This window comes from Neofelis nebulosa, chromosome 12 (genome assembly GCF_028018385.1).
Source record: "Neofelis nebulosa isolate mNeoNeb1 chromosome 12, mNeoNeb1.pri, whole genome shotgun sequence".
NCBI classification, from domain to species: Eukaryota; Metazoa; Chordata; class Mammalia; order Carnivora; family Felidae; genus Neofelis; species Neofelis nebulosa.
Window position 1 is genome coordinate 80,477,175 of NC_080793.1, and position 20,860 is coordinate 80,498,034.

Genomic DNA, 20,860 nt, shown 5'->3' on the forward strand with positions numbered 1-20,860 from the left:
GTGAAATAGGTGATGGGGGTTAAGAGTAAACTTATCATGACGAGCACTGAGTGTTGAATCACTAGATTGCGTGCCTGAAACTAATGTAACACTGTATGTTAATGAAACTGGAATTAAAATCTTTTTAAAAAAAAGGAAAAAAAATCCATGCAATTCAAAACCATGTTGTTCAAGGGTCAACGGTATCTACATGTAAGTACCTTAAAGCTTTACATGAATGGATTCCCATTAGGAATCATATATGAAACAGTATCTTACTTAATGTAGTGCCATCAAAGAATTAAAAAAAAAAAGATCTATTAGGATGTGGATTTACGATGTAACTAAAGTTTATTTCTTTACATGCCAATTTTTAGAAACCACTTAATGGAAATCTTCCTAACACGAATTCTATCCTTTCCTGCTATCTTAAATTCAGTTCTTTATGCATTTAAATTCTATGATTCCTTGAAAACTTATGTCAAATCTCTTCAACCCTTTTCTGATTATCCATATATATTATCCCATATAATAAATAGTTTTGTCCTCTCCAAAACTCCAAACAACCTTGTTCTTCTCTGACACATTTATACTGTCTTACTTCACAATGATTTGGGTCCAAGTAACCCCTCCCTTACTCTATTATGAACTTCGGGAGAATACAGTCAATTGCATATTCATATCCATGTCTTCCAAAGAAATTAGCAAATTAGCTTCCACAGCAGTGGAACTGGATAAATATTAATTAAATAAATGTTTATGTACAGAATTTTTCTGGATGACAGGGTTATCATCGTAAATCCACTGCTCAGAGTCCACTAAAATTGAACAATGTCCTCCAAGATTAGTATGGTATGGAAAGATAAGAATAAATTCTTACACTAAATAACCCCAGACCGGTATATTTTTAAAGTCTTTTTTGTTAATTGTTGATTGCTCCAGACGGATTGTGTTGTGCTACCAGGAATGGTTCTTCAATAAGTTATCTTCAAACAGGCAGGTAATTATAATATTACTTTCACCAGCATATAAGGGAACTGGTTTCCTAAGAATCACTCAAAGAAAGTGCTAATCATATTAAAAGAATATCGCAGAGGTTTGCTTCATCTTCTAAACTGTAGGGCTAATCCGTGCAAGAATGGCTTTCTATCTTCAGTTTGATTTATTTAAACAACAGTTGTTAGGGGGAAAAAAGGCATAATGTGCTGAATTTCTCACTGCTATGAACATATTTCTTACACTTAAAACTGGGTCAGGAAAAGCCTGTCATATTATTAGAAATCCTCCAAAATGTCTAACGAGGCAGTATTTTTTCACTGTCTCCAAAGATAGTTAGCATTGCAACCTTGGTTTTAGTTGGCTTCAAATGTTTTGTTAGTGCAGGGGAAATTCCCTAAGGTGTTTCACTTGAACATTTAAATTTTAAAAGACCGTAAATCAGTTAATCTAAATAAACATGCCCTGATTTGCCTACAAATCTTTCTCACAATATATTTGCCTACAAATCTTTCTCACAATATATTTGCTAATATATTTTCTTCAGGAAAAAAACAAATGTTTGGTGGGAAGCCTAGATGGCTCAGGTCATGATCTTGCAGTCTGTGAGCTCGAGCCCCGCATCAGACTCTGTGCTGACAGCTCAGAGCCTGGAGCCTGCTTCGGGTTCTGTGTCTCCCTCTCTCTCTGCCCCTCCCTCGCTCATGCTCTCTCTCTCTCTCTCTCTCTCTCTGTCAAAAATAAATAAACATTAAAAAGAAAATTTTTTTTAAATGTCTTCAAAATGAACAACAGAAAATGAACCTTCATATTGGGATTGGAACCATCAATCACCAGAAATAATTTATGATACTATTTAGACGAGTTGCCCAAATTATGGAAGTAATCATATAATTTGAAAAACCTTTGGAGACAAAGCTCACTGTAGCCAGGTTTGGCTGTTTGGAGGAGTAAGGAGAAAGAGGGGCAGGGCTACCCTTGGGCCTCTGAGAATCAGGGTGAGACTGGTACCAGCTAAGGACAGACACTGTCACAGGGACAACTTTCCTTCAGGCAATAGGGGCCAAGACCCACTGATTTATATGGTCCGATTTCTAGGAGTTGAGCAGTTAACATGTGGGCCTTAAGCAAACCGAGAGAGCACAGAAATTTTCTTTTTCTTTTTTCTTTTTTAACATTTATTTATTTTTGAGAGAGAGAGAGAGAGAGAAAGAGAGAGAGAGAGAGAGAGAGAGAGAGAGAGAGAGAGTGTGTGTGTGTGTGTGTGTGTGTGTGTGTGTTCAGGGGAGGGGCACAGAGAGAGAGAGAGAGAGAGAGAAGGAGAGAGAGAGAATCCCAAGCAGGCTCTGCACTGTCAGCACAGAGCCCAACGCGGGGCTCAAACTCACAAACCACAAGATCAGGACCTGAGCCAAAGTCGGACGCTTAACTGACTGAGCCACCCAGGTGCAACCTCCAGCCCCCAATTCACCTTTTTGAAAGGACCTCTCTGAGGCACAAGTGGAGAAGAATAGCAAATTCTGGAACACAGCCTATATCATGCATGCATCTATTGTTGAAATCTCACTATCAGAAAACGCAGGCTTTGTTAATAGGAAATATTACTGCATTATAATAGTGATGACAATAAGGACATAGAGCTTAAATGTATGAGATGAGGTGGCTCATTTGGTTAAGGGACCAAGTCTTGATTTTGGCTCAGGTCATGATCACACGCTAACAACATGGAACCTGCTTGGGATTCTCTCTCTTTGCCCTTCACACGCTTATAAATGTTCTCTCTCTCTCTCTCTCTCTCTCTCTCTCTCTCAAAATAAATAAATAAACTTTACAAAAATTTTAATTAAAAAAACTATGAGATATTTTGTTTTCAAAAGTAAAAAGGATAAAAAGCATAAAAAAGAAAATAGAAAAAAGAATACCAGAGGCAAAGAAGTAGGTGGGGTTAGTCTTTTCATTTTAAAAGGAACCAATGCTCTTCTGTAAAAGAAGAGATGCTTAATATTTTAGGCTTTGAGGGTTACATACAGTTCTGTCCCATATTCGTCTTTGGTTTTGTTTGTTTGTTTGTTAATCAACAACCCTTTAAAACTCTAAGAACCACTCTTAGCTCTTGGGCTGGAATTAGCCATATTTTGTCAACCCCGGCTCCCTAAGCTAAAGTGATTTGGGCTCACTGTTTAGGAATTTTCCACTTAACTTTGATAACAATATATGTCATTAATGGGATAACTTCAAAATACCTAAATGAACTATTAATATTAATTAATAGCAATATCAATATTAATTAATGAACTATATTAATAACCATGACAATTTAGATGTCTCATTAGGAAATTTCTCTTAGCCCATTCTTAATACATATATTCGTTTTTAAATTTCATTTAAATTGTAAAATACATTTAACTAAGTGGAGTAAAAAATGGCAGCATTGGATTAAGTCTGTGTTTATTGTTTTTAAGTTTATTTATTTTTGAGAGAGACAGAGGCAGTGTGAGTGGGAGAGGGGCAGATAGAGAGGGAGGTCTCCGTGCTGCCAGTGCAGAGAGCCAGACGTGGGGTTCGAACTTATGAAACCACAAGATCATGACCTGAGCCAAAACCAAGAGTCAGTCACTTGACAGACTGAGCCACATAGGGGCCACCAGGCTGTCTTTCTAAAAGTAGTTTTTAATTACCAGTTTTAAGGCCACAGAGAGCCTAAAGGGTGGGGGAGTGGGGGGGGTCCTCTTTCAGAGTCAAGTACTTTTGAAGGAGTCACAGTTTCAGTTACAGATCAGAGCGAACTTACGCCCCCCTCTTCAGCCTCCTCCTTCTCTCCTTCTCTCTGGCCTTCCTTGTTTCTTCATCCTCTGGTTCAGGTTCTGGGTCATCCTCATGGATAACATCTCTTTTTCGTTTCCTCTTTGGTCTCAAGCTCTCTCTTCGAGGTAATTTATCTTCCTCCTCCTCTTCCTCTTCGCCTAAACATAGCCGTGAATGCTTCAGTGAACAATATCAAAAAGCTCTCTCTCCCACTACCAAATGTATGCTTACCATTGTCACACGTAGATCATAATTCAGCAAGTCTCCGCACCATAAGAAGATGCACTGTGCCATTTATGTATTCCATAACTTGTTTTTCAAATACACTCATCTAGATTTTCATTCCTTTTGTGGTTCATCTACTCACATATGTGAATGTGGATCCCCAAATTGTAATAATCCTTAGAATTCCAATCTTCATTTAATGTCATAAATGTCATACCATGACCTCTCAGACAAGTATAGAGGTTACCAATATAACACATAAGGGTTAAGTGATTAACCACTATATGTTTACTGCTACCTCTGCTTTGGAACAAAGGACTGGAAGAACAAGGAAATGCAACAAACTGGAATAATTTTGAAGAAACTAATTCGGTCCGTGAGATGTCTCCTAACTCAAATTCTCTTTATTCCTGATTCCAAATTTTTTCTTCTTTTTCCTAAATATTTTCCCTTTCTTAAATGAAATTGATACTAAATATATTTATTTACATAAATAGTTGCTTGACCATAGTATCTTTATGAATAGAAATGGATAACTTACAATTTTAATGTAAAACTGAGAGAAATGACATTATTTTATTTTATTTTATTATTTTACTTTATTCATCAACTAACAATTAATGCTTCCTATGTCCATAGCTTCACTGGAATCTTCCAGGTAAAGAGTAAAGAATCCAGTTCCTTCCTTCACAGTTTATAACACACAATCTTACTTCTCTTTCATTTTTGTCACTTCTTAACTTCTGATATTTAGATTCAACTATCAAGAAAGTCAAATATTATTCATAGTTATCACCATCCTCTTTAAATTTTTTTAATGTTTATTTATTATTGAGAGACAAAGAGAGACAGAGCATGAGCATGGGAGGGGCAGAGAGAGGGGGGAGACACAGAATCGGAAGCAGGCTCCAGGCTCTGAGCTGTCGGCACAGAGCCCGATGTGGGGCTCAAGCTCACAAATCGTGAGATCATGACCTGAGCCGGAGTTGGACGCTTAACCGACTGAGCCGCCCAGGTGCCCCTTTATCACCATCCTCTTAAATATAAGTACTATAAAGAAAAAGTTGTCTTCAATGGAAAACTATAAATTGTCTGCAGTGTATCCTTTTGTGTTATTTGATTCTGATTCCATGGGAGCGATTTTGTACTTTTGAAAGTTCTAGATCACTGCATAGCAATGCAAAATAATCCTTGTCCATAAACATGTACATAAACACGTCCACAAACATGCTCAGTGGAGACACAATCCTTCCTCACCAGAAAAAAAAGAAAAAACTCCCACAAAACAGTGATGCCTCCATATGCAAATCATTTCAATAAACCTGACCTATAAATGTATCTGTTCTTTAAATTTTCCTTTGAACTGATCATAACAGCTCACTAGGGTTCTGATTCGTTAATTAAATACGTTCATTATGCCAATTATCTTTTAACATTACTTGCCAAAACTTTTTTTATTGACATTTCAAATATGACGCCTAAATATTACCTTTATTACTAAAGTTTGGCTAGCAGAGAAAAACAGGAGGTTAACTGTTCAAACTAAGCTTTGAGAACTATACACTGTCATCAAAACCAAGAATGGTTTTCCATTTGTTAAATATGCGGCAGATGTTGTATGTTACTTGAATCCCGTTCTGACATTCTGAAAATCTGCCCAGTCTTTATTAGTCACATTAGTCACTAATTATAGAAAGGACAAGACCTTGATAGGGATTGAGAAACAATTTTCCCACAAATAACTCAAGAAGTCAAGCAGCCACTTAGTACTCTGCATGATAGTATGTTTTGTATTAAGACTACCATATTAAACTCACAGTTTTACCATGGACAAAAAGTATTTTATTGGATTTCTCTTGTACCATGTCAGAACAGAAAGACTGCCTCTGGTGCCTTAACTTGTTTCCAAATATTTCAATTCTAAGAAAAAAAAATCAATATTTTACAGTTGCCTCCTAACTGTAGATTTGCCTACAATCTTACCATTTGAAATGGGCTCCACTCAGGGCGGAAGCATAGCAGAATATACTACCTACTACCTCAAAATATGACTGTAGGAGTTAAGGATACGCCACTCCAAACTATGCCACTTTGGTATATTGATTGTTTTGGGCTGTAGACACTTGAAAAACAGCAAATTCAGTGAGAGGTTTTTTTGTTTTGTGGTTTGTTTGTTTGTTTGTTTCTGAACTCCCCTCATCTGCCCAAACACAGACACTTCAAAAGGAACTCATTGTCATAAATCCCCTCACCAAGAATTTCACCCTTAGGGAAGATTGACTCTTCCCACAAAGTAAGGTGCTAGAAGTCAATACCACACCCAGACAAACTTGGTCACAAACTATCAAACTTCCCATCTTTTTCTAAAGGCCCACTCATCTTTCTTTCAAATTATTTATTCTCTCCTGAAAGGCTTATATCTCTATCTTTTTTTTTTTCCTTATTAGGATGGTATTTGAGTCTAAATTCTAAGCCACCTCAGAATGTTACATATAACCTGAGCATCTCTCATGTACACATGAGGCGTACATGCTAATGAATTTCTGTATGTTTTTTCTCTTGTTAAACTGTCTTCTAGGGGTCTCAGCTAAGAACTCAGAAGGCTAGAGGGAAAATTCTTTTTCCTCCGCTACAGTACGAACGCCATGACTTGCAGGATCTGTGTGAAACTGAGCTGTTTGCATGTAGAATGCACTGACTGACTCAAAACACCTGGCCTCGTGAACATGCCCTGGCTGCCATATTGCATTCAGGTTATTAACTTGATTGTATTGATGTATCCCCTAATTGAACTTTTCTTGAGCTACAGCTCTTTCTTTCAGTTTGAGTACATTCAAAGCTTTTGCCTATATAATGGTCTTTCTCATGCTCCAGTCCATGAGGGGTCTGCCTGCAAGGGATCACAACCCAAACTCTTGAGCTGAACCTACACAGGTTAAAAACGGAGCAATTCTGATGAAATACCCGTGAATTCAGTACAAAATAACGTGCTTATTCGTTTTAATTGAACCACCTGATCAATTCAGTCAAAATGGCCAATCTGTTCTATTATAATAGACTCGGCCCTAGAGAAGAGCTTTTAGGACAAATGCCTTAATAGAGAAAATAGTAGAGAAATTTTAAAAAGCAAATTTTGGGAGCACCTGGTTGGCTTAGTCAGTTGGGCATCTGATTCTTGATTTCAGCTCAAGTCATGATCCCAGCCAGGGTCGTGGGATCAAGCCCCCTGTCTGGCTCAAGGATGAGTGTGGATCCTGCTTGGGATTTTTTTCTTTCTCTCTCTCTCTCTCTCTCTCTCTCTCTCTCTCTCTCTCTTTCTCTCCCTCTGCCCCCTCCCTCCTTTGTGCTCTGTCTCCAAAATTTAAAAAAAAAGGGGGGGTGGGGATAAAAAAGCAAATTTTTGCGGACTATCATCTATTGGATCATGAGTAACTTACACATTTGGTAAAATGTGTGTGGGCCAATTAAATGGAATCTAGAGTGGAGATCCTATTTGCTGGACTTGATCTCTTTTGTGAGACCATCAAAAATCACCCACATGGGTGGTAGCCTGTGCTCACATGCGGCAGCATGATCCCACAAGATAAGACGACAAGTCCTCTGAATTCACTGCCATTCCCCAGGAAACACATTCCATGCGGGTCCATTCTCACTTACTTGAGCTTTCCTCGGTGTCATCTTCTTTTTCCTCCACTTGAATTTGTACTGTTGAAGAAACGAAAAATACGGCAATTCTTTAAATGACAGTACAACCGTTAGTAATGGGCTTTTATGATTATTTTCATCATAAGGTTTTCTGTGCAGTTAATAAAAGCATTTTTCAATGAGCTTGTCAAAAAGAGCATTGTTCATTAAAGATATACTGCTACCGTATCTTATGCAGTGTTGTGCAAAGACTTCTCTGCTTCATTGTCTTTGAAGATTTGCAAAACACATCAATTATAAGCCTGTCAGCTCCATTGAAAATAACTGCTACCAAAATAAATTCTACACTGCAGTGAGTAGTCTTGGGGTTTGGTGGATTATTTCATTCTATGATAAATTGACTTGTTAATAAAGCTATATCCGCATGCACAAACACTTTGGTTATTAGAACCAAAGGAATTTATTAAAACCGAGAACAGTTCATTCAGAGCAGCTACCAGTGTCCAAGAGCCTTTCAAAAAATGTCACAAGGCTGATATTTCCTATTTCAATTATTTCTGTAAGTTGTATACAGACACAGCCTAAATTTTCCAATGTATGATTTACCTTGACAGTGTGGGGACAGGTAATTTTCCAGTTCTTTCCAAGACAAACATCTCTTCTGTGTATTCCTCACCTTATACTCAGAAAGCACCTTGCTTTCAGTTTTGCTCTATTTTTGTAAAGACATATAGAGCTTTCATAAGAATTTTAATTGACCAATAACATGTGAAAATATATTCATTGGCAGATGTTTTTCCACTTGTCATCTACAGTCCATTCATCACAGATTTCAGCAGATGCAAAGCTCTGCAACTTGCCCAGGTAAAAATTAGAGTTGACTATTTTTTTTAAAGCCGTAGCCTCATAACTTGCTTATAAAATATTAATCGTATCATATTTTCATTTAAGTTGGATGAGCATCAGTCTGAAAAAGCAAAGATGACAAAACGACGTTGCTGTGAACAGAGGAAACAACCTTCGTTTTGTTTCTGCTCGCACACTGTCAAAGGTTATTTTTCAGAACTTGACAGGCATACTGAAAACGGAACAGTTGCCAAGAGTTTCAATCTCATTCACAAAGAAGATTATTGTGAAAGCCCATTTTGCCTTTAAACAGCATCTGCATAAAAATTTTTAGGATATGCAAAAACGTTATCACTCAATGTCAGCCGCGGAATGTGAAAATAAGTCTGCTTTTGTTCAGAGTGGACATATGCCTTCTGTTACGGGCTGTAACTGGATCTTCACGGAACAAAGATCTTTATGTCACCACTGAGAGTCCGCCAATAGTGAAGGCAGACACTTCTAAGAAGATATTTTACGTTTAACAATCGGTCTTGGTCTTTTGTTTGTAATTAATGCTGCCATCAAGCTTCTCCGGTCAAGGAAGAATTCCCCAGGAAGGAATTTGAATGATATAAGCTTAGCTTTGGAGCAGAGTCAGCTCCGTGTGTATATAAAAACTGCTAAGGATAAATAGCAAAGACGGATATACAGCCTGTTCTGCAACCTTATAGCCAAAGCGAAATTCACACAAAATATTACGCTGATTTGTAATAATCAACTCACTAGCCGTGATTAAATGAAACAGAAAAAACACCAAATGGACAAAAATATAAGCAAATCTTTAGGAAGGATCATATATTAAATAAAAACAGCAGAATGAAATGTCCCACGCCAAGGAGATGAGCAATGACTCAATCTCCTCTGATAACCAGGGGAAGGGAAAAAACAGGGCTGGAGTCACGGATCATCTTCTCAAGTACAGGAAGGATAGTAACAAATGGCTATTAAATAAAACCTAAGAATCCATCAGAGGAGACATCCCTGTGGTTTCAAGTAAAGAACTAAAAAAGAGCTATGGTTTCTAAGTGACGTAATGGAGAGTACTGCGGAAATAGCCCTGTCCCTCCTCATGAGGTGACTCTCCAACAGTAATATCATCTGTGTGTAATCATCTGCACCTTCTCATCAGGTGCCTTCTTTGCTCAACAGCGTTTCTTTGGCAGTTGAGTCCGGGACAATGAAACAGTTGTTTGTATAGTTGTTCTGATAATAATTGATGGGTTCTGGACTCGAACCAACAGCAAAAGCATCATCAGCATCAAGAACTAAACAACAGCACCGTGACCAAATTTAAGACTCCTTCCAGGGCCTCAGACCGAGCTTGGTTTTAATGGGACATTATTTGGTCTGAAAAACAACTGTCAATGGTGGTCTGCATCTCCTGCAACTCCAACCAAGGCTGAAGAAGCAAGACAAGAAACCCCTCCAAGACAAAAAGCCTGGGCAAAAGAATTACTCAGAACACTTAAATGGGAGCTACAGAATGTCTTTCTCTCCTCAGACAATTTTTGGCATGGCCTGTTGCCATCCCTTCTCTCAGCAATCCCCAGTAGCTTATTCCCAATCATATGACCCCCCTCAGGCTTTGGCTGCTTCCCAAAGCCTATTGATTATGTACTTTAAAAATAACCTCTCTCCTGGGGAGTGATGGGAGGGCAGTGAAAGGAGGGGAGGGGGGGTCCTGTCAAAATGTTGAAGGCCAGCAAGGAAAATTTCCCTGAAGTATGCTATTTAAGAGAGGAATATGCATTCGGAGCAGATGAATGCCTAGGCAACCCAGATCTTCATTTCATGCAAATAGACCCAGTAATTAAAAACAGTAAAAGGAAACAACAGCAAAATGTCACATTTTAGAGGCATTGGAATCGTTCAGAGAAGTGGATGCTGTTCCAAACTTTCTTTTTTAATCTATAGCCCTGAAAGTAGTTTATGGTTCACAGTAACCAAGGGGCCAGAAAAGTTAAGTGGTATTACCTCTTGCTCGATGCCACATTTGGCTCTTGAAGGGATGTTTGTAGCACTAGGTTATTACTCTGGAAACTGAAAGCTTGTTTGTCCAATTAGCAGTTATCATCCACTCACAAGGGAGTACAGAGCAAAATGCTCAGGGAGGCAGTCTGTAGAGCGCAGAAGAAAATACCACTGCCTTTAAGGAGTCTTGCTATTTTATGCAAAAGAACGACTTTCTAAAGGAGATCCAAGATTAGGTACCAGCATCTTATCCAGATTACTTGCATTATAGCAGCAATGTATTCATTATGTTTCTTAGGCTTTTTGTGTGTGTTACTTTTCAGGGTTCTTTTTGTGTGTGTGAGGAAATGTCAACATCAGCCATTCCTGTATAAGTGCGGTACATATCTCACCTCAGACTAAACAGCATTGGAAGGGATATTCACCTATGCTGTAATAAGGATTTTGCCAAATCTTAGCGGAAGAACCCATACCATCAGTATGAGGTGTGATGTGGAATGTGAAAGGAAGAGAAGAATCAGGGACAGCCAGAAGGCTTTTGTCCTTGGCAGAAAGATAGATTCAGAAGAAAAGGAAATGAAAAGGCCATAGGAAGAATAGCTTAGGTGGGAGGAGTTGAAGATCAGAAGTTTAATATGACATGTTGGTGTTGGGATGCCTATAAGACGCCCATACATGAGTTGAGTAGGCAGTTGGGTATTTGAGTCTAGAGTTCAGAAGAAAAGTCTGGGCTGGAAATAGACATTTAGGAATTATTAGCATATTGATACTATTAAAAGCCACAAGACCAAGTGAGATCACCAGGTAAATGAATATAAACGAAACAGAAAAAGAGGGCTCCAAAGTTGAGAGGACAGGGAGAAGAAGAAAAATCAACCAAAGACACTGAAAATGAACAATCAGTGACGTAGAAGGAAAATAAGAAACGTGTCGTAGGCTTGTAACTCAAGTATAATGAGGACTAAAGATCGACCTTTGGATTTTGCCATATGGATGTCGATGATGACTTTGACAAGAATAGATTTAGTGAAATGGTATAAGGAAACACCTGAATTTCAGTGGCTTTACAAGAGAATAGGCGGTGAGGAATAGAGGACAGCTAGTTATGTTGGCCAAACTGTTCTTACATGTTGATGGCAAAGATCTAGTAAGAATGAGCATTTGATGTAGGTTATGAAAAGATAATGTTACTCAAACGACACATATTAGATTCTGAATTCTTTTATTTCATTGATGTTTTTTGTGGTTTTGTTACTGGGCTGTGTGTCTCTGACTGAGACTTTGTTAAGAGACTGGCAATTTACTAATATAGCCCTTGCTTATGTATATAGTGCCGACTGTTTAGCAATTCAAAAGTATGGGACTAAAGTATGGTGAGGGAAGAAGAGAGAAAGAAAAAGAGAAATGGGGAAGGGGAAGAAGGGAAGAAGGTAGCAAAGAAAGGGAGTTAAAAGGGCAAAAATGAGGTGACATTGCAGTAAATGAGAGGTGAAAAAGTATACATGTAAAGCAAAACATTTGTCTTTGCTACATATTATAAATAAACATACCTGTATTTATACTCATGTAAATAAGTTTTCTAAACAGAAAATGTTATCAGTTCTAAATTTACATACTTAATATTATTTCATATTTTAGAAACACCTTGGGTTAACAAAGTCTAGACCATCTTCAACTGGTTCTCCTATCAATACTTTTTCCTGACAAGAATTTGAGGGTGAAAAGGCTAGACAATGTGAACAAAATAAAAATATCTTTTTTCTTAAAAGAGAATATATTCCAAAATAAAGGTTGCCTTGTTCTGTAAGGAAGACAAGTTAGGATCCCCTTACCCAAAACATGAAATCTCTTTTTTTTTCAAGGGAAAAAAAAGAAGAGAGAAAACTTACCAGTGAAACTATGAAAAATAAGCTATGATTTAAAAAAAATCTCTTTTAAATGTAGCCTCTTTATGAGTAGACACTGTAAATTTTATGTTCTGAAATTTCTAGGTCTGATGCCTTCCAGTAGCTGCTCAAGTGGATGATTATTTATTTATTTATTTATTTATTTATTGTTGAGAGAGAGAGAGAGAGAGAGAGAGAGAGAGAGAGGGAGAGGGAAAGTGCAAGCAGGGGAGAGGGGCAAAGGAAGAGGGAGAGAAAGAATCTTATCTAAGGCTCCATGGGCAGCCCGGAGCCCAATGCAAGACTTGATCTCAAGACTGTGAGATCAGGACCTGAGCCGAAATCAAAAGTCAGTCGCTTAACTGACTGAGCCACCCAGGTGCCCCCACTAAATTTGATTATAGTAATGATGATGATGGTGGTGATTCAATTATGATATGGACAAAATTATATGCATGCGTATGTATGTGTGTATTTATAAGCTGTATATAAATTATGGCCGAGGATAGCATTTAGATATTTTGTTTTCTAAAAACCAAACAGAAGGTAAACCAACCAAAATTTCAAAAGGAATGAGTAACATTAACCATAAAGAAGAATTTCCCATCAGTGGGACACTTGGGTGCTAGATCAAGTCACCAAACCATAATGAGGTATCATCTCTTCTGCAAAGAATGCCCCAGCATCCTGCTTTCATTCAATTATTGATGGGCACTAAGTAGGGAACAGGATGCACTGTCTGCAAAACAGAATTAAAATGTTGGGATGTGGGGCGCCTGGGTGGCTCAGTCAGTTGAGCGTTCGGCTCTTGATTTTGGCACAGGTCATGATCTTGCAGTTCCTGGGATTGAGCTCCACATCGCGCTGGGCTCTGTGCTGTTGCACGGAGCCTGCTTGGGATTCTCTGTCCCTCTGTCTCTGCCCTTCTCTCTCTCTCAAAATAAATAAATAAACATTAAAAACAATGATGAAATGTGATTCTTCTTCCTCAAGAATAGTATGTGCCCAAGACATGAAATCTGATTCAGTTTAAATCAGCAGCTCCCTTTACTTTTATTACTTCTAGGGAAGGACAAAAAGATGCCCGTGACATTTGTGTATAACATCCCAAGTCCTTCAAACGGTGGAATTAAGCATAATATTTGGAAGCCATTGAGTAAAGAGGAAACTTACTTAGTTCTTATATCATTCAAATGCCTTAATAAACCCGTAAACTATAAGATATTTACAAAATCCTTGGGGTGGGAAAAAACAAAATGAGATCATTACATTTGAATATCATGAAGGTATCTGGGGAAAAGGTTTAATTTGACAGGTTGGGGCTGCTATTCTTTCTGCAGGTGCTAGCATCCTTCTTATCTGCCCTAGACCACAGAGAAAATGAACCACGGAGCACATGCGTTCAAAAACACCCTAATGAAAACTTTTAAAACAATGCCAAAAGGCTGCTCACATTTTCAATCAGTATAATATCTTGGAGATGCTAAGCACTTTAAACTGCTGTGCTTATAAAACTGCAACAATAATAATGTTGATGTTGACTTTGGGTAAGACGCAGCCGACCAGAAGAAGCGAGTGGGCGAGAGATTCAGCTGCTATAATAGCTGTCACTCTCCAATATTTTTCCTTCTAGATTATATTTATTTTTCGAGTCTGTGAAACCCTTAAGAAGCAGAGAATAAATAGCCGCTGATGTCTGCTTTATTAAAAACACAATGTAAGATACTGCAGTTGCCAAATCGAACAGGATGGATTCTGGAGAGAAACGTGTTGTACGATGAGGTCCTGGAGAGACAATAGCTAACCCCAGGAAGAACAGAGAGGAAAAAAAAAAAAAAAAAGAAGATCCACTCAAAAGAAAAATCCCCCTTCTATCTTTTCACAACGATAATAATCTTTTTTTATAGACATAAGAAGGAGGGGCAGGAGATGCACACCAATTTTTTTTTTTTCACTTTTTCCTTCTGTTTTTATGGTACATGAAATTAAAATGAAACACAGGCTGAGTGAAGTGGGTAGCTGATACATTTCCAAATTCTACCACCCTTGAGCTCGAAGAGCAAATATGAAATGCTAAAGCATGGTTCTTCAAATAGTGAATTATATGCTAGAGTATTTGGGAGAAGCTGTAATTAGATAGTTTATGACACCGTCGGTCTACAGAAAAACAAAAACAGTTCTTATTCTCAACTGGTTTGGGGGTTGGCTTATTTTTTTTTTTTTAAGGTTACATATTCAATAAACAAATAGCTATTAAGAAAGGCATTTGGAGCTCCCCGTGGTTACGAAAAACTAAGTGGTGAGTCTTGGCTTTTTCTTTGCATTTAGAATATTCTGGAGGAGGGCACATTTCTTATTTAACCATGCTGTCACAATATATATTCAGAGTGTGTGCTCTCACATTTCAGTTACCACCATAAAGAGCAACCCGTGTAAATAAGTGTGCTGAAATGAAAATATATTCTCTTGTGTGAGTTTTTGTGGCTCAGATCTTTTCTAGTAATAGGATACCAAAATAACAACCAGATGAAAATAATGTGTTGTAAGCCCTTGGCATCCTTATATCCTTGGATAGCCTAGAACAAAAAAAGGAATGTGTCTGTCCCCCAAAGCATTTCTGCAATATTCCAAGTCATGAAGGAGAATGCTTGTCAAGATTCATGGTTAAACAAAGCGAAACAAACAAACAAAAGGCAGTAAATAATTGCGTCACAACTGAAAGCAGACAATTCCTCCAGCGTAAAGAAGCAGGAAGCAAGGCTGACTGAACTCGGTGGGCCTTCATCCTTCCTTCCCAGCAACGCACAGAAGATGCTAATTACTTCTCATTAGCATACATTAGCAAATGTTAATGAGTGTCTTCTACAGAACAAAGGCAGTGTGGGGAAGCACTGAGGCTGGAGGATGGCTGAGCTGTAAGTTAAGGGCTGCAACCGAAGACAGAGACGGAGAAAAAGAAAAGGAGAGTGGCTTCGGGATTGGAATTGGTAGTTCCCGAAAATTTGGAACAACTGGCTTCCTAACAAAATAGTAATAGCACCAAAATGGAGGAAAGGATTTTGTTCATTTTTGTTTCTAAAGAAAATTTAAAAGAAGGAGAAGGGGGGAGCGCCTGGGTGGCTCAGTCGGTTGAGCGTCCGACTTCGGCTCAGGTCGTGATCTCACAGTCCATGAGTTCGAGCCCCGCGTCGGGCTCTGTGCTGACAGCTCAGAGCCTGGAGCCTGCTGCGGATTCTGTGTCTGCCTCTCTCTCTGACCCTCCCCCATTCATGCTCTGTCTCTCTCTGTCTCAAAAATAAATAAATGTTAAAAAAAAAAAAATTAAAAAAAAAAAAAAGAAGGAGAAGGGGAAGAAAAAGAAAAGAAAAAGCAAGTCATTGACTAGAATGAATCACTCTTTCTTTCTATTCTTTAGCTGTTGGGGGAAAATCATACTTTGTAGGATTTGCTACCCAACTTTTAATTAGGGATATTAATTAGCATCATCACCCATTAAGGGAAAGGAACTCTGAATTCTAGGTGTTCTCATGAGTTTATAAAAATTGTGACCACCCACCTATCCATTCCAGTCTTTTGCCCTACAGGCTCAATTTATGATATCCAATAAAACAAAACTTGCAAGTAATTTGCATGTGGTATATAATTTTATCAAAATAGTTCACATAGAATGTATTCATTTATACCCTAAAGGTAGCTGAATCATTACAATACATATTATATGCATATATACTATGTATAATTTCTTATAATAAATAAGAAAATACTTTTGGGGCACCTGGTTGGCTCAGTCAGTTAAGCGTCTGACTCTTGATTTCGGCTCAGGTGATGATCTCAAGGTTCCTGGGATTAAGCCATGTGTCAGGCTCTGCACTGAGTGTGGACCCTGCTTGGGATTCTCTCTCCCTCTGTCTCTGCCCCTCTCCTGCTCACATACACACACTCTCAAAATAAACAAATAAACATTAAAAAATACTTAAGAAAAAAAGTAAGTACTTTTTAAAATAATAAATAGAAAATATATAAAGCAACTCTAAAAGAATAAACTAAATTCTTTATAATAAATCTCTTGATAGATGACAAATGATAGAAAGAGAGTGGTAGATAGATAACCTACTGGTCTGTTTCTCTGGAGAACCCTAATCCAAAGTCTTCTCTTTAAGATTACCGTGATGGGGGGCGCCTGGGTGGCTTGGTCGGTTGAGTGTCCGACTTCGGCTCGGGTCATGATCTCACGGTCTGTGAGTTCGAGCCCCGCGTCAGGCTCTGTGCTGACAGCTCAGAGCCTGGAGCCTGTTTCAGATTCTGTGTCTCCCTCTCTCTGTGACCCTCCCCCGTTCATGCTCTGTCTCTCTCTGTCTCAAAAATAAAATAAAATAACGTTTAAAAAAAAAAAAAAAGATTACCATGATGGAATCAGATGAATACTAGAAACTAGAAGCAATAACACAAGATATAATTTGACAAGTTTCACCAGAAAATACAAGCAGAAGGTCTGTTAGAGTTCATAAGACAGAGGCGGAAATCATGTTCACTAGGGAATTTCAGGATATTGCTTTTTGTTACATTTCTTCAAATTTTTCTGGGAACAGGCAAAAGACTCATCAGGATAAATAAATGTATGTTTCACTACCCGATTTCCTTTGGATTAATCCCAATTCCTTCAGGACCATGGCCATGAAGAGGAAAGTTTATTTCCATGACTAGCCAAATACTGAGAAATATGAACAAGAAAGAAGTTTTGTTCATCTGGTTCCCCAAAACGATTGCACTCATACCGTAGAACTAGAAAAGACAACTTAGAGCTTTCAAGTAAGCAACCGATTTAGTAGAAAGATCCCGAGTTTTTGAGTTAGATGGATGAATATCTGTGTTTTGGCTGTTACAATTTTATGCTATCTTACAACTTCGGATAGTTGATTTAAATTCTCCACGTTGTAGTTACAGGAAGGAGCACTAACCACTATACACAGGTGCTGTGAAACTAAATGTAATAATAAATGCATGCGATGTATATAATATAGTGTACCTGGCATATAGCAAACGTTAAAATAACCTACAAGAGCTGTTCAAATGCTTTACCACACACCTGCACCCAAAATTTCACCTAAAATTCTAGGAAGACAAGGAAGACACATCTACTCTGACCTTCACCTTAATATCTTAGACTCTGCAAGTAGAAAATTGCCATAATTTCAGTCTGTGATTCCATTAAAGGCAATTTAACCAAAAGATGAAGACAAGGAATAAAATATTTCCCTAAACTCTCCGTCCCCTAAAATTGATAACTTTTAACTGAAAATAAGACATCACTTAGTGGGCACCTGAGTGTCTCAGTCAGTTGAGCATCGGGCTCTTGATTTCAGCTCCGGTCATGAGCCTGCTTAAGAATCTCTATCTCTCCCTCTGTCCCTCTCCCCTGCTCGTGTGTGCTCTCTCTCTCTGTCTAAAACAACAAAATTTTGGGGCGCCTGGGTGGCGCAGTCGGTTAAGTGTCCGACTTCAGCCAGGTCACGATCTCGCGGTCCGTGAGTTCGAGCCCCGCGTCAGGCTCTGGGCTGATGGCTCAGAGCCTGGAGCCTGTTTCCGATTCTGTGTCTCCCTCTCTCTCTGCCCCTGCCCCGTTCATGCTTTGTCTCTCTCTGTCCCAAAAATAAATAAAAAACGTTGAAAAAAAAAATTAAAAAAAAAAAAAAACAAAAACAAAATTTTAAAGTTATCAATTTTATCTTGATTAAATACCAAGAGGTTGGGACTGTAATTTTAACTATTGTATGCCACAGGGAAGGGCAATGGTTAAAAACTAAGATCTAGGGGTGACTGGGTGGCCCAGTCAGTTAAGCATCTGACTCTTGATTTTGGCTCAGGTCATGATCTCATAATTCATGGGTTCAAGCCCCATTTCAGGCTCTGTGCTGACAGTGTGGAGCCTGCTTGGAATTCTCTCTTTCCCCCTCTCTCTGCCCCTCCCTTTCTCTAATAAATAAATAAACATTAAAAAAATAAATAAAAAAACATTAAAAAAAAATAACCAACCTAAGATCTAGATCTAGTTCTATGACATCCAGGTAGAAGGTGCTTTTATATTTACAATTACACACTATCCCTTCCTTTCCTTTCCATAAGATGAAATTACTTTGGTTTATTAACACCTTCTCTAATTTCTTTCAGCAGTGTTTTGTAGTTTTCAGTGCTTAGATCTTAGAGTGCTTTGGTCAGATTTGTTTCTAAGTGCTTTGTAATTTTTTATTCTGGTATTGAAATGATAGTTTTAGAAGTTCAATCTCTGATTGTTGTTTTTATACATTGGCCTGTAGTTTTGTTTTCTTGGAATGTTTTTGTTTGATTTTGGTATCAAAGTAATGCTAGTGTCTGAGAAAGTTGGAGAATATTTTCTCCTCTTTGTTCTTCCAAAAAAAAAAAAAACAAAAAACGTGCAGAATCAGAATTACTTCATCCTTGAATATTTGGTAGAATTATCCACAGAGGGGCATCTGGGTGGCTCAGTTGGTTGAGTGTCCAGCTTCGACTCCAGTCTTGATCTGGTGGTTAGGTTCATGAGTTTGAGCCCTGCATCAGGCTCGCTGCTTTCAGTTTGCAGCCCACTTTGGATCCTCTGTCTCCCTTTCTCTCTGCACTTCCCCCACTCATGTTGTCTCTCTCTCTCTCAAAAAATAAAATAAAGGAAGAAAGAAAAGAATTATCCATGGAAGTAATCAAAGCTTGCTATATTATTTGTAAGACAATTTTTTTAATGTTTATTTATTTTGAGAGAGAGACAGAACGAGCAGGGAAGGGGCAGAGAGTGAGGGAGAGAGAGGGCTCCACACTCATCCCAGAGTCCAATGTGGGGTTGGATCTCATGATTGTGAGATCATGACCTGATCCGAAATCAAGAGTCAGATTCTTAACCAATTGAGCCACCCAGGTGCCCCTGTAAGACAATTTTTAACTATAATTTCAATTTCCTTAATACACGTAAGGCTATTAAGTTCATTGATTCTTTTCGTGAGTGAGCTTTAGTAGCCTGTCATACAAGTAATTTGTACAATGTATCTAAGTTATCAAATTTATTGGCCTGAGTTGTTTCTAAGATTGCCTTAGTATCCTTTAAGTATCTGTAGAATTTGTAGTGATGCCACATTTTTCGTTTCTATCTTAAAATTGTTACTTCCTCTTGATAAATTTCTAATCAGTCTGACCAGTGGTTTACTAGTTTTACTGATCTCAAAGAACATATTTTGGTATCATTTTCTATATTGTTTTCCTGTTTTCTATTTATTTCAGTTCTGGTCTTTGTCACCTACTTGCTTCTGTTTATTTTGGATTTTATTTATTCTTTTTCTTTTGCTTCTTAAGGCAGAAACTGAGATCATTTTTTTCTAAAATAGGTATATCATACTATAAATTTTACTCTCAATACTACTTTAGCTGCATCTCAAAATTTTGAAGCTTGTGTGTTTATTTAAATTCAGTTCAAAACACTTTCTAATTTCTCTGTTGATTTTTTATTTGGCCCATGGGTCACTTAGAAGGGTGATATTTAGTTTCCAAATATTTTGGGATTTTTCAAATATCTTTTGATTTCTAATTTAATTCCATTGTAGTTAGAGAATAGAATTTGTATAACTTGAATCCTTTTAAATGTGTTGAGATTTACACCTTACAATATGATATATCTTGCTAAATTTTCTGTATGCACTTGAAGAGTATGTATTCTGCTGTTCTTAGGTGGAGTTATATAAATGTCAATTAGTTCAAAATGGTTGAGGGGCGCCTGGGTGGCGCAGTCGGTTAAGCGTCCGACTTCAGCCAGGTCACGATCTCGCGGTCCGTGAGTTCGAGCCCCACGTCAGGCTCTGGGCTGATGGCTCGGAGCCTGGAGCCTGTTTCTGATTCTGTGTCTCCCTCTCTCTCTGCCCCTCCCCCGTTCATGCTCTGTCTCTCTCTGTCCCAAAAAAATAAATAAATAAAAAAAAAAAAAAAAAAAAAAACGTTGAAAAAAAAAAAAAACAAAATGGTTGATAGTGTTGTAGAGGCCTTTCATATGTTTACTGATTTCTTTTTGCTTTTTCTATCAATTATTGTGAAAAAGGTGTGAAATCCAACTGTAACAGAGGATTTGTCTATTTTTTCCTTACAGCTCTATCAGTATTTGTTTTATGTATTTTGGAGTTCTGTTATTAGGTGTATAAATGTTTACATTTGTTATTCCCTGTTGATCAATTTACCTCTATCATTATGAAATCACATTATTTATTCCTGATAATATTCTTTTTTCTAAAATAAAACTCATACAACATGAACATGGCCACTTTAGCTTTCTTTTTACTATTTTTTATGGTTTATTTATTTTTGAGACACAGAGTATGAGTAAGGGAGGGGCAGAGAGAGAGAGAGGGAGAGACACAGAATCCAAAGCAGGCTCTAGGTTCTGAGCTGTCAGCACAGAACCCGATGTGGGGCTT

The 20,860-nt window shown here is 38.0% G+C and overlaps 1 protein-coding gene across 1 annotated transcript in view; it reads right to left on the bottom strand.

Moving 5' to 3' along the window:
- Window positions 1-20,860, bottom strand: part of TMC1 (transmembrane channel like 1) — a 123,342-nt gene that overhangs the window by 96,819 nt on the left and 5,663 nt on the right. The window contains exons 2-3 of the mRNA XM_058693236.1: window positions 7,663-7,739; window positions 3,767-3,938 (exon numbers count right to left, since the gene is read on the bottom strand). Of these exons, the coding sequence (XP_058549219.1) occupies window positions 3,767-3,938; window positions 7,663-7,739 (249 nt within the window). The remainder of the gene's footprint in view (window positions 1-3,766; window positions 3,939-7,662; window positions 7,740-20,860) is intronic.